At 45.2% G+C, this 13,704-nt stretch overlaps 1 protein-coding gene across 5 annotated transcripts in view; it reads right to left on the bottom strand.

The window, feature by feature from the left end:
- The window catches only part of LNX1 (ligand of numb-protein X 1), a 277,040-nt gene that overhangs the window by 129,538 nt on the left and 133,798 nt on the right, over positions 1-13,704 (bottom strand). For all 5 annotated transcript variants that reach the window (XM_077279762.1, XM_077279760.1, XM_077279763.1 and 2 more), the window contains one exon: positions 11,548-11,750. In XM_077279762.1, the coding sequence (XP_077135877.1) occupies positions 11,548-11,750 (203 nt within the window). The remainder of the gene's footprint in view (positions 1-11,547; positions 11,751-13,704) is intronic.

Here is a 13,704-nt window from a genome sequence, read left to right as displayed (position 1 = left end):
GCCATTTGGTAAATTCAAAAACATTCATTTTTTTCTCATTAATGTACACTCTGCACCCCATCTTGATTGAAAAACCCCCAGAAATGTAGTAATTTTTGCAAATTTATTAAAAACGAAAAAACTGAAATATCACATTGTTATAAGTATACAGACCCTTTGCTCAGTATTGAGTAGAAGCACCTTTTGAGCTAGTACAGCCATGAGACTTCTTGGGAATGATGCAACAAGTTTTTCACACCTGCATTTGGGGATCCTCTGCCATTCTTCCTTGCAGATCCTCTCCAGTTCCGTCAGGTTGGATGGTGAACGTTGGTGGACAGCCATTTTCAGGTCTCTCCAGAGATGCTCAATGGGGTTTAGGTCAGGGCTCTGGCTGAGCCAGTCAAGAATGGTCACAGAGTTGTTCTGAAGCCACTCCTTTGTTAGTTTACCTGTGTGCTTAAGATCATTGTCTTGTTGGAAGGTGAACCTTCGGCCAAGTCTGAGGTCCAGAGCACTCTGGAAGAGGTTTTCATCCAGGATATCTCTGTACTTGGCCGCATTCATGTTTCCTTCAGTGACAACCAGTCGCCCTTTCACTGCAGCTGAAAAACACCCCCATAGCATGATGCTGCCACCACCATGTTTCACTGTTGGGATTGTATTGGGCAGGTGATAAGCAGTGCTTGGTTTTCTCCACACATACCGCATAGAATTACCACCAAAAAGGTCTATCTTCATTTCATCAGACCAGAGAATCTTATTTCTCATAGTGTGGGAGTCCTTCATGTGCTTTTTTTTTTTTTAGCAAACTCTACGCTGGCTTTCATATGTCTTGCACTGAGGAGAGGCTTCCGTCGGGCCACTCTGCTATAAAGGCCCAACTGGTGGAGGGCTGCAGTGATAGTTGACTTTGTGGAACTTTCTCCCATCTCCTTACTCCATTTCTGGAGCTCAGCCACAGTGTTCTTGGGGTTCTTCTTTACCTCTCTCATCGAGGCTCTTCTCCCACGATTGATCAGTTTGGCTGGATCGCCAGGTCTAGGAAGACTTTTGGTGGTCCCAAACTTCTTCCATTTAAAGGGAACCTGTCACCCCCAAAATCGAAGATGACCTAAGCCCACCGTTATCAGGGGCTTACCTACAGCATTCTGTAATGCTGTAGATAAGCCCCCAATGTATCCTGAAAGATGAGAAAAAGAGGTTAGTATATACTCGCCCCGGGGCGGTCCTGCTGCGGTCCGGTCCGATGGGCTTCGTGGTCCGGTGGGCTTCGTGGTCCGGTCCGGGGCCTCCCATCTTCTTACAATGACGTCCTCTTCTTGTATTCACGCTGCGGCTCTGGCGCAGGCGTACTTTGTCTGCCCTGTTGAGGGCAGAGCATAGTACTGCAGTGCGCAGGCCCCGGGAAAGGTCAGAGAGGCCTGGTGCCTGCACACTGCAGTACTTTGCTCTGCCCTCAACAGGGCAGACAAAGTTCGCCTGCGCCGGAGCCGCAGCATGAAGACAGAGGACGTCATCCTATGAAGATAGTAGGCCCCGGACCGCGACGCCCATCGGATCGGACCGCCCCCCCAGGTGAGTATAATCTAATCTCTTTTTCTCATATTTCAGGATACATAGGGGGCTTATCTACAGCATTACAGAATGCTGTAGATAAGCCCCTGATGCTGGTGGGCTTATCTCATCTTCGATTTTGGGGGTGACAGGTTCCCTTTAAGAATTATGGAGGCCACTGTGCTCTTAGGAACCTTGAGTACTGCAGAAATTCTGTTGTAACCCTGGCCAGATCTGTGCCTTGCCACAATTCTGTCTCTGAGCTCCTTGGCCAGTTCCTTTGACCTCATGATTCTCATTTGGTCTGACATGCACTGTGAGCTGTGAGGTCTTATATAGACAGATGTGTGCCTTTCAAAATCAAGTCCTATCAGTTTAATTAAGCACAGGTGGACTCCAATTAAGGAGTAGAACTATATGAAGGAGGATCAAAAGGAAATGGACAGCATGTGACTTAAATATGAGTGTCTGAGCAAAGGGTCTGAATACTTATGACCATGTGATATTTCAGTTTTTATTTTTTATTATACTTGCAAAAATGTCTACATTTCTGTTTTTTTCCAGTCAAGATGGGGTGCAGAGTGTACATTAATGAGAAAAAAATGAATGTTTTTGAATTTACCAAATGGCTGCAATGAAACAAAGAGTGAAAATTTTAAAGGGGTCTGAATTCTTTCCGTACCCACTGTATAAATACTGCAGCTTGGTATGCAAAAACAAGCCCATATACAGCTCTTTCAGTGGAAAAATAAGAAAAAGTCATAGGTCTCAGAAAATTGGGACACAAATGATTAAAGAATCATAGTTATTTTTTTAATCCACTAAAATAATGATAATAATAATAATCATAATAATCATAATAAAAAAATGCAATTTTAGTATAACCGTAATAATACTGACCAGAAGAATCACATTACCTGGTCATTTTTACTGCACAATGAACCTTGTAAAATGAAACCAGTAAAACGTTTTTGTTTTTTTTTCTTCACCATTTCACCTCACTTTTAACTTTTTCCCAGTATTTCAGTACATTAAATGTTAAAAATAAACAGTGTCATTCCAAAGTACAACTTGGCACGCAAATAACAAGTCTTCAAATGTCCATGTTAACCAAAAAATAAAAATGTCATGGCTCTAACCGAAAAATAAAAATGTCATGGCTCTATCCAAAAAATAAAAATGTCATGGCTCTATCCAAAAAATTAAAATGTCATTTATCTTGGAAGAACGGTGTGGAAAAAATGAAACAGAGAGAAAAAAAAAAGAAAAAAATGGCAGCATCCACACTTAATCAGAGCAGAAATTAAATTTGAGCTCTGGTAGGGTACTATGGACTATACATTTTGTAAATGAAATAAAATAGCTATATTGTATATCTATCAGATCACATAGTTTAGTAGTATACAGTATATTCCTATATAGATTTATAAAGGTTATCAAAGACAGCATGATTGGTGACTGCAGGGACACCTAGGTATTACGGTTCGGCCTACGGTAATGTATATTCCTATGTTGTTGGCCATTCTGTAGAAGAGAATTGCTTTCACAGCCAGTTTTGTTTGACACTAACCAGTTAAACTTTACTCTCGCTGATGTTACTCCTATCCATGCTGTCATACTTTCCATATGTATTCAGTCATCTTTTAGATTAGCTAGGTCATTTACATCTGAGTACGTATCGAAAAATTTGAGCAGTCAGCGAATTTGGTAGAGATACAAGCCACTCATGTCTGACATACTACAATGATTAGACAGGTTTTATATGGCTTTAAATCCCCCGGAAAAAGTGATGAAGTTTCTAAAAACATGAAATGTTTCAGAAACTCCACATGAACTTCATTTTAATTTCCAGCGAAGTTTCGTCATATATGGATCCTGTGCCGAGATTTTTCTTCAAATACTTGCCTATAATAAAATGCATGGAGTGGATCCCCAGATGTTTCAGGATTGAGGTCTGAGCTAAAACCACAAAAAATTACTTCCTAGCAGTGTTGTATATTTTATGTAAACCCCCTGATACTCATGTCTGGTGGTTGAAGAAAGATAAAATGGGACATTTCTTAACCTATTCTTGGCTCCTACCTTCTTCAGCTTTCTTAATGTTTTCAGTGTCTAAAGTTGGCCATTTATTGTCTAGTTTCTGAAAGATTGTTCATTCCATGGACTAACAATGGTATTGTGGATATGTGATCGGTTATTGAAATGGTCACTGTCATTTCAACAAACTTATCATAAATCAATAGGGGTAGTATGGGGTGAAAACTGTGATGGGACTGTATGGGGGAGAAAAGTCTGACGTTAGAAATGTGTAAAGGGTCAGTATGAGGGGAAGTATGGGGAGAGCAGGGGGAATATGTAAGAGATTGGTATAGGAGGTGAAATGTGTAAAGCAACAGTATGGGGAGAAAAATGTGTGAGGGAGCAGGTTTGGGGAGAAACATGTGAGGATACAGTATAGTGGGAGAGGAATAGGAAGAAACAATATGGTGGGAAAATGTGTAAGGGGACAATATAGTGACAGAAATGTGTGAGGGGACAGTATGAGGGGAAAAATGTGTGAATGGTCAGAGTATGAGGGAAAAGTGTAAAGGGTCACAGTATGGGGGTGAGTGTGTGGTGTCACAGTATAGAAACTGGGTAGTATGTGGGGCAGTGTACAAAGGGGGTAGCATGTGGAGTAAGTGTGGGGGCACAGCAAAATGGTGAAAGTATGCAGAGAGGGGAATGTGAGGAGGGGGCACAGTATAGAGACTTGGAAGTATAGAGGGGAGATACTATGAGGGGACAGTGTGAAGAGGGAGCCCAGCATGGGAAGGGAACAGCATGGTGGGGAAAGCTAAGATAGAGACAATGTGATGGTTATAGATAATAAGGGCAGTTAGTGACGGTTATCTATATATAAAGAGGCATTGTGATTACTCGCTAATCCCGCCCCCTGCACAGTAGCACCACCCCACCACATCACCACACATAATCCCGACCCCCAACCCATTACCACACACAATCCGCACCACATCACCACACATAATCCCGCCCCCCCACCCATTGCCACACACAATCCCGCCCCCCACCACATCACGACACATAATCTCGCCCCCCACCACATCACCACACACAATCCCGCCCCCCACCACATTACCACACACAATCCCGCCCCACCACATCACCACACACAATCCTGCCCCCCACCACATTACCACACACAATCCGCACCACATCACCACACAATCCTGCCCCCCCACCACATCACCACACACAATCCCACCCCCCACCACATCACGACACATAATCCTGCCCCCCACCACATCACCACACACAATCCCGCCCCCCACCACATTACCACACACAATCCCGCCCCCACCACATCACCACACACAATCCCGCCCCCCACCACATCACCACACATAATCCCGCCCCCACCACATCACCACACACAATCCCTCCCCCCACCCCATTACCACACACAATCTGCACATCACCATACACAATCCCACTCCCCACCACATCACCACACACAATCCCGCCCCCCACCATATCACCACACATAATCCCGCCCCCACCATATCACCACACACAATCCCGCCCCCCCACCACATCACCACACATAATCCCACCTCCCACCACATCACCACACAATCCCGCCCCCCACCATATCACCACACATAATCCCGCCCCCACCATATCACCACACACAATCCCGCCCCCCACCACATTACCACACACAATCCCGCCCCCCACCACATCACCACACAATCGCCCCCCCACCACATCACCACACATAATCCTGCCCCCCACCACATCACCACACACAATCCCACCCCCATCACATCACCACACACAATCCCGCCCGCCACCACATCACGACACATAATCCTGCCCCCCACCACATCACCACACACAATCCCGCCCCCCACCACATTACCACACACAATCCCGCCCCCACCACATCACCACACACAATCCCGCCCCCCACCACATCACCACACATAATCCCGCCCCCACCACATCACCACACACAATCCCTCCCCCCACCCCATTACCACACACAATCTGCACATCACCACACACAATCCCACTCCCCACCACATCACCACACACAATCCCGCCCCCCACCATATCACCACACATAATCCCGCCCCCACCATATCACCACACACAATCCCGCCCCCCCACCACATCACCACACATAATCCCACCTCCCACCACATCACCACACACAATCCCGCCCCCCACCATATCACCACACATAATCCCGCCCCCACCATATCACCACACACAATCCCGCCCCCCACCACATTACCACACACAATCCCGCCCCCCACCACATCACCACACAATCGCCCCCCCACCACATCACCACACATAATCCTGCCCCCCACCACATCACCACACACAATCCCGCCCCCATCACATCACCACACACAATCCCGCCCGCCACCACATCACCACACAATCCCGCCCCCCACCACATTACCACACAATCCCGCCCCCCACCACATTACCACAGATAATCCCGGCCCCCACCACATTATCACACATAATCCCGCCCCCCCACCACATTACCACAGATAATTCCGCCCCCACCACATTACCACACATAATCCCGCCCCCACCACATTACCACAGATAATCCCGCCCCCACCACATTATCACACATAATCCCGCCCCCCACCACATCACCACACATAATCCCGCCCCCACCACATTACCACACACAATCCGCACCACATCACCACACATAATCCCGCCCCCCCACCCATTGCCACACACAATCCCACCCCCACCACATTACCACACATAATCCCGCCTCCCCACCACATTACCACACATAATCCCGCCCCCCCACCACATTACCACACATAATCCCGCCCCACCACATCACCACACATAATCCCGCCCCCCCACCACATTACCACAGATAATCCCGCCCCCACCACATTATCACACATAATCCCACCCCCCACCACATTACCACACATAATCCCGCCCCCCACCACATCACCACAGATAATCCCACCCCCCAACCACATTACCACACATAATCCTGCCCCCCTCCACTTTTCCACACATAATCCTGCCCCCCACATTACCACACGAGGCTACGTCCCCCCACATTATCACACGAGCCTCTGTCCCCACACATTACCACACGAGGCTCCGTCCCCACACATTACCACACGAGGCTCCATCCCCACACATTACCACACGAGGCTCCGTCCCCACACATTACCACATGAGGCTCCGTCCCGACACATTACCACACGAGGCTGCGTCCCCACAAATTACCACACGAGGCTGAGTCCCCACACATTACCACACGATGCTCCGTCCCTCCACATTATCACACGAGGCTCCGTCCCCACACATTACCACAAGAGGCTCCGTCCCCACACATTACCACACGAGGCTCCGTACCCACACATTACCACATGAGGCTCCGTCCTCACACATTACCACACGAGGCTCTGGCCCCACACATTACCACACGAGGCTGCATCCCCACACATTACCACACGAGGCTCTGTCCCCACACATTACCACACGAGGCTGCGTCCCCGCACATTAGCACATGAGGCTCCGGCCCCACACATTACCACACGAGGCTCCGTCCTCACACATTACCACATGAGGCTCCGTCCCCACACATTACCACACGAGGCTCTGTCCCCACACATTACCACACGAGGCTCCATCCCCACGCATTACCACATGAGGCTGCGTCCCCGCAGATTACCACACGAGGCTCTGGCCCCACACATTACCAAACGAGGCTCCGTCCCCACACATTACCACCTGCATAAGTGCTATTGAATGTTGTCATTATTTACTTTAGTTTAATCACCAGCAGCGTTAATTAGATAGCAATGAGCATGCTGAGCGTTAGCTGGCTGGAAACAGCTAGTAGTTCATAAGAGCAGACAGTGTGGAGTCAATATTTTATAGGCGAGGACCATGAGAGGGACTGTGTGAATGACATATTTTAAGCAAGGAGCACAGTAAAGGGCAATTTCTTATTCAGGGACAAATTTTTTTTTTTTTTTTTTTTTAATGAGCAATATAATGACACTGTTATTTTTGAAGGGCTTTTGATGAGCTTCAAAAGACCAGAGAACAGGGAAGTCTGCAGAGACAAGTTGTGGCTGTCCAAACTCATCATGATTTCTGGACCAGATGAAGAAGAAAAGAAAAAGAATGACTTACTGTATATACTCGAGTATAAGCCGAGATTTTCAGCCCAAATTTTTGGGCTGAAAGTGCCCCTCTCGGCTTATACTCGAGTCATGATCGGCGGTGGGGTCGGCGGGTGAGGGGGAGAGAGGTCTGTCATATACTCACCTAGTCCCGGCGCTCCTGGCGCTTCCCCTGCCCGTCCCACGGTCTTCGGTGCCGCAGCTCTTCCCCTGTTCAGCGGTTACGTGGGACCGCTCATTAAAGTTATGAATATGGACTCCACTCCCATAGGGGTGGAGCCGCATATTCATTTATCTAATGAGCGGTAACGGTGACCGCTGACAGAGGAAGAGGCTGCGGCACCCGGAGACCAGCTGTCCTGGATAAGGAGCCAGGGACGCTGGGAGCAGGTAAGTATGTCATAGTTACCTGTCCGCGTTCCACACGCCGGGCGCCGCTCCGTCTTCCCGTCCTCTTGCTCTGACTGTTCAGGTCAGAGGGCGCGATGACGTACTAGTGTGCGCGCCGCCCTCTGCCTGAACAGTCAGTGCGGAGAGGCTCCGAGACGGGATGCTGAGGAGCTGCGGGCAGCAAGAGAGGTGAGTATGTGATTTTTTTTTTTTATTGCAGCAGCAGCATTATATATGGCACAGCTTTATGTGGAGCATCTATGGGGCCATACTGAACGGTGCAGAGCATTATATATGGCACAGCTTTATATGGAGCATCTATGGGGCCATACTGAACGGTGCAGAGCATTATATATGGCACAGCTTTATGTGGAGCATCTATGGGGCCATACTGAACGGTGCAGAGCATTATATATGGCACAGCTTTATGTGGAGCATCTATGGGGCCATAATAAACGGTGCAGAGCATTCTATATGGCACAGCTTTATGTGGAGCATCTATGGGACCATAATGAACAGTGCAGAGCTTTATATATGGCACAGCTTTATGTGGAGCATCTATGGGGCCATAATGAACGGTATGGAGCATCTATTTTTACTTTTGAAATTCACCGGTAGCTGCTGCATTTTCCACCCTAGGCTTATACTCGAGTCAATAAGTTTTCCCAGTTTTTTGTGGCAAAATTAGGGGGGTCGGCTTATACTCGAGTATATACGGTATATCAGAGAACACATCACCTACAAGGTAACTGGATATAAATGCTTATTAACATATCATCAGTAGTATGGTTCCTGTATGGTCTGCAGTCTGATGATGGCTGGCAACAACATCTCCCAGTATCATTCTTAAAGACTTACTGGGAGTTGTAAATTCATGTGCTACAATTGTATATGGGGTTGACCAGACATTGCAATTGATCACTGTATTAAGCTTGCTGCTGTATTCATGCATTAATAATGGTTCTGGTTATGTATATGTGTACTGATGATGGTTCTTGTGATATATTTGATATATTCATGTGCTAAATGTGGTTCTAATGATGCATTTCTGCACTATTGGTGGTTCTGATGATGTAGTCATGTACTGATAATAGTTCTGGTGATGTTTTCCTGTACTGGCAATGGTTTAGGTGATCTACTCATGTACTAATAATGGTTCTGGTTATGTAATCATGTACTGACAGAGGTTCATGTTTTATTAATGGTTCTGAATCTGTGCGCATGTAGCAATGCATAACTTATGAGATGTTATACAGTGGGGGAAAAAAGTATTTGATCCCTTGCTGATTTTGTAAGTTTGCCCACTGACAAAGACATGAGCAGTCTATAATTTTAAGGGTAAATTAATTTTAACATTGAGAGATAGAATATCAAAAATAAAATCCAGAAAATCACCTTGTATAAATTATATAAATGTATTTGCATTTTGCAATGTGATTTTCTGGATTTTATTTTTGATATTCTATCATCTCTCAATCTCAATCTCAATCTCTCTAACATCTCTCAACATTCCCCATCATGACACGGGCTATTTTAGTTTTTTCGATTTCGTTTTTCGCTCCCCTCCTTTCCAGAGCCATAACTTTTTTATTTTTCCGTCAGTATGGCCATGTGAGGGCTTATTTAGTACGAGTTGTACTTTGAACGACATCAGTTGAACAACATCATTGGTTTTAGCATGTCATGTACTAGAAAACGGGAAAAAAATTCCAAGTGAGGTGAAATTCCAAAAAACGTGCAATCCCACACTGGTTTTTTGTTTGGCTTTTTTGCTAGGTTCACTAAATGCTAAAACTGACCTGCCATTTTGATTCTCCAGGTCATTACGAGTTCATAGACACCAAATATGTCCAGGTTCTTTTTTTATCTAAGTGGTGAAAAAACATTCCAAACTTTGCTAAAAAATATATATATATTTATTGCGCCAGTTTCCGATACCCATAGCGTCTCCATTTTTCGTGATCTGGGGTTGGGTGAGGGTTTATTTTTTGTGTGCCGAGCTGACGTTTATAATTATACCATTTTGGTTCAGATACTTTCTTTTGATCGTCCGTTATTGCATTTTAATGCAATGCCACGGTGACCAAAAAAACTTAATTCTGGCGTTTCAAATTTTTTTCTTGCTACGCCATTTAGCGATCAGGTTAATCCATTTTTTTTATTGATAGATAGGTGATTTTGAATGCGGCGATACCAAATATGTGTGTATTTGATTTTTTTATTGTTTTATTTTGAATGGGGCGAAAGGGGGGTGATTTAAACTTTTTTTTGTATTTTTTAAAACTTTTTTTTTATTTTACCATGCTTCAATAGGCTACATGGGAGACTAGAAGCTGGCACAACTCGATTGGCTCAGCTACATAGGAGAGAAACTCAGATCGCTCCTATGTAGCTGAATTCCTGCATTGCTATGAGCACCCACCACAGGCTGGCGCTCATAGCAATCCGGCATCAACAGCCATAGAGGTCTCAAGGAGACCTCTGGGTGTTATGCCGACGCATCTCTGACCCCCGATCATGTGACGGGGTCAGCGATGCGCTCATTTCCGGCCTGATGGCCGGAAGCGCCGGTTAAGTGTCACTGTCAGCATTTGACAGCGGCACTTAACTGGTTAATAGCGGCGGGTGAATTCCACCCGCCGCTATTGCGGGCACATGTCAGCTGTTCAAAACAGCTGACATGTCCCGGCTTTGATGCGGGCTCACCGCCATGGACTGTAAGTCCGCAAGGACAGGGTCCTCACCCCTCTGTACCAGTGTGTCCCTGTAAACCTGTTTACTGTAAATGATATCTGTAACCCTGTATGTAACCCCTTTCTCATGTACAGCACCATGGAATTAATGGTGCTATATAAATAAATAATAATAATAATATTGTTAATTGCTTGCAAGTATTGGATAGCTTATAAGTCTCCTCACACTGGCATGCCAGGTTTTTCAGTTTGCACAAGGAGGAACCTTCAGTCAGAAACCAAATCAGATCTCAAGCTTTGCACTGACGAGGGGCAACACGCCGAAACATGTGTCTGCAAATTGAGATTCAGGTTTGGCTTCTATCCTAAGTCATATGGTAAAGGGTCGAAATTGACTTTTAGAGATGCTACTTTTAATAGGTGACACTAGAGTTCAAGTTCTCTTCCTCTCTGAAGAAGCAATTTACATGCTTAGTTTGCCAGAGGAGCTTTGCATGGCTTATAAGCCTCTTTACACTGGCATGCCATGTATGTCACTCTCCACAAGGAGAAATGTTACCCCTTAGATTGTTCAATTTACAAACCATATTTGAACAGATCAGGGGCAAAATTCCAAAACAAAATAATCCCTCAATCACATAATTTTCATTGGGGACAATAGTTTTGTGCCCAAAAAAGCTTTCACTTCGATGGGCTTTTATTATTTCTGGAATACAGCAAATTCAGGTATAGATTACCTTCAAGATCATGTCGCCTGGAAGAAGTCTCCCATCTCGAGCAATGAGCCCATCTTGGTAGATGTGTTGTATGATGATCTGGGTTAGGGGAGTCTCATTCCCACCCACAATCCTGATGCCAAGACATTCACTTGGATCTGAGCGATTGATTTTAATACAAGTAATTTCTCCATCTGGAATAAGGTGGGTCAGACTTGGCAGTACTGGGAAAAAAACATATAAATGAGGAATAATGAATTATTAATGAATACACGTTTCATCCACAGTAAGTTAGTCTTGTTTTTCTGTCAACTATTGAAAAAAGGACAGACACTATCTCCTGAAGCATCATTTCAATAAAACAACAGTTTTGGAGTTTTTCATGAAGTACCGAGCAGAATACATTACACACAAGAAAGTAACATCATTAACATAATAATTGTCACCAAACCAGTAGACACGTTAAAGGAACCGTATAAAAACTGTATGCAGTTATTTAAGTCCACGTTTCAGTTCACACTGCGGTCGTGATGTAGAGAAATAGTCATGATGAAGTGTTGAGTCTATCATACGTGAGATTCAAATGGCAACTCAGGGACACCATTGATTATAATGAGGTCCATCAGAATCCTATTGATGCCTCCATAGTTATGATGGAAAACATAACACTACATGATGAACTATTCTTGCTGTTGAAGTGACGGAACCCTACAGTGCAGATGTGAATATATACATGTACTGTTATCTTGTAGTATCTATACACTAGGGGATTTAGATCCAATGGCGACTATTTATGGTCCAGTTCACTGTTTTTTCCAGAAGCTGAGGCACAGCACTTCATGGCTGCCATAGCAATGGCTATAGGGCTGGGATTCAGTCACCCGGTCAACCAGGAAACTTGAAATTATTTTTTTCTATGCATTCACACTTTTCTGCTCTCTCTTTCCGTATCTCTGTCAATCTTTAACTTGTCTCATGCTCCACTTTTTATATTGAGTAGTCAAGCTGCTCTTAACTGTCCCATTAACATCAACATTAACACTCAGGAGGAAGGAGATAAAAACCCCCCCATAAACTAAATGGAGTGTGTGATATATGCCATCCTGGGAGTAAAGGTGTAGAAGAAAAATCGAATGCCTTTGTCTTCTGATTGAAAACCTTAGAGATGTAATTTGTAGTCTGAGGGATCCAGCACTTATCATCTGTAGACCCAATGTTCTTATTGATGAGATTACATTTCTTTTACAGGAATTGTTCCTCAGGTATTAATGTGTTCCTACGTTTAACTTTACATCATGTATAAAATAAATTGAACCCATAGGTGGTTCACATGATATAATTGAACCCATAGGTGGTTCACATGATATAACATGTGTGACAGAGTCACTGGCACAGTGTACGAAGGGAGATACATATCACTGCGTGTACTACAGTCAGTAAAGCAGAACCAGATTGTTTTTGCATCCAGCACGCATAATGTTAAAGTTACAATGGGCTTGTTTTATCTGAGCACCCATAGAGTGGGAGGGAGGATGCTCACCATATCCCCTCTTGCAGAGCCGACACCGGCATGTGTACTAGCAGGACCTGCAGTGCTGTCACAATCATGTGATCATCACATGGTCCTGGTTAAATACCTGGACATGAGAGACAGTCTGGACAGTGTGTGTTGGGAGAGGGAACACTCCTACGTGGCTCCAGTAGGAGCAGAGGACATTACCAGGTGTCTGCAGGTGGAACCTGCAAAGAAAGGTCTCTATAGCACTTTGTTTTGTTTTGTTTTCTGTTAAGCCAGGCTCTGCTTTTGTTTTTCCTAAACCCTGCCTTGGTCTATGCTGGCTTTAATAAACCAGCAGGTGTTTCACTATTAAAATATTCCTGTGTCTACCTAAGGCTACTTTTACACTAGCGTTAACTGCAATACGTCGCAATGCGTCGTTTTGCCAAAAAAACGCATCCTGCAAAAGTGCTTGCAGGATGCGTTTTTTCTGCATTGACTAACATTAGCGACGCATTTGCGACGCATTGACACACGTTGCAACCGTCGTGCGACGGTTGCGCCGTGTTGTGGCGGACCGTCGGGAGCAAAAAATGTTACATGTAACGTTTTTTGCTCCCGACGGTCTGCTTTTTCCGACCGCGCATGCGTGGCCGGAACTCCGCCCTCACCTCCCCGCA

This window comes from Ranitomeya variabilis, chromosome 1 (genome assembly GCF_051348905.1).
Source record: "Ranitomeya variabilis isolate aRanVar5 chromosome 1, aRanVar5.hap1, whole genome shotgun sequence".
NCBI classification, from domain to species: Eukaryota; Metazoa; Chordata; class Amphibia; order Anura; family Dendrobatidae; genus Ranitomeya; species Ranitomeya variabilis.
Note: the sequence above shows the minus strand (reverse complement) of the source record. Positions and strands in the feature narration are given on the sequence as shown.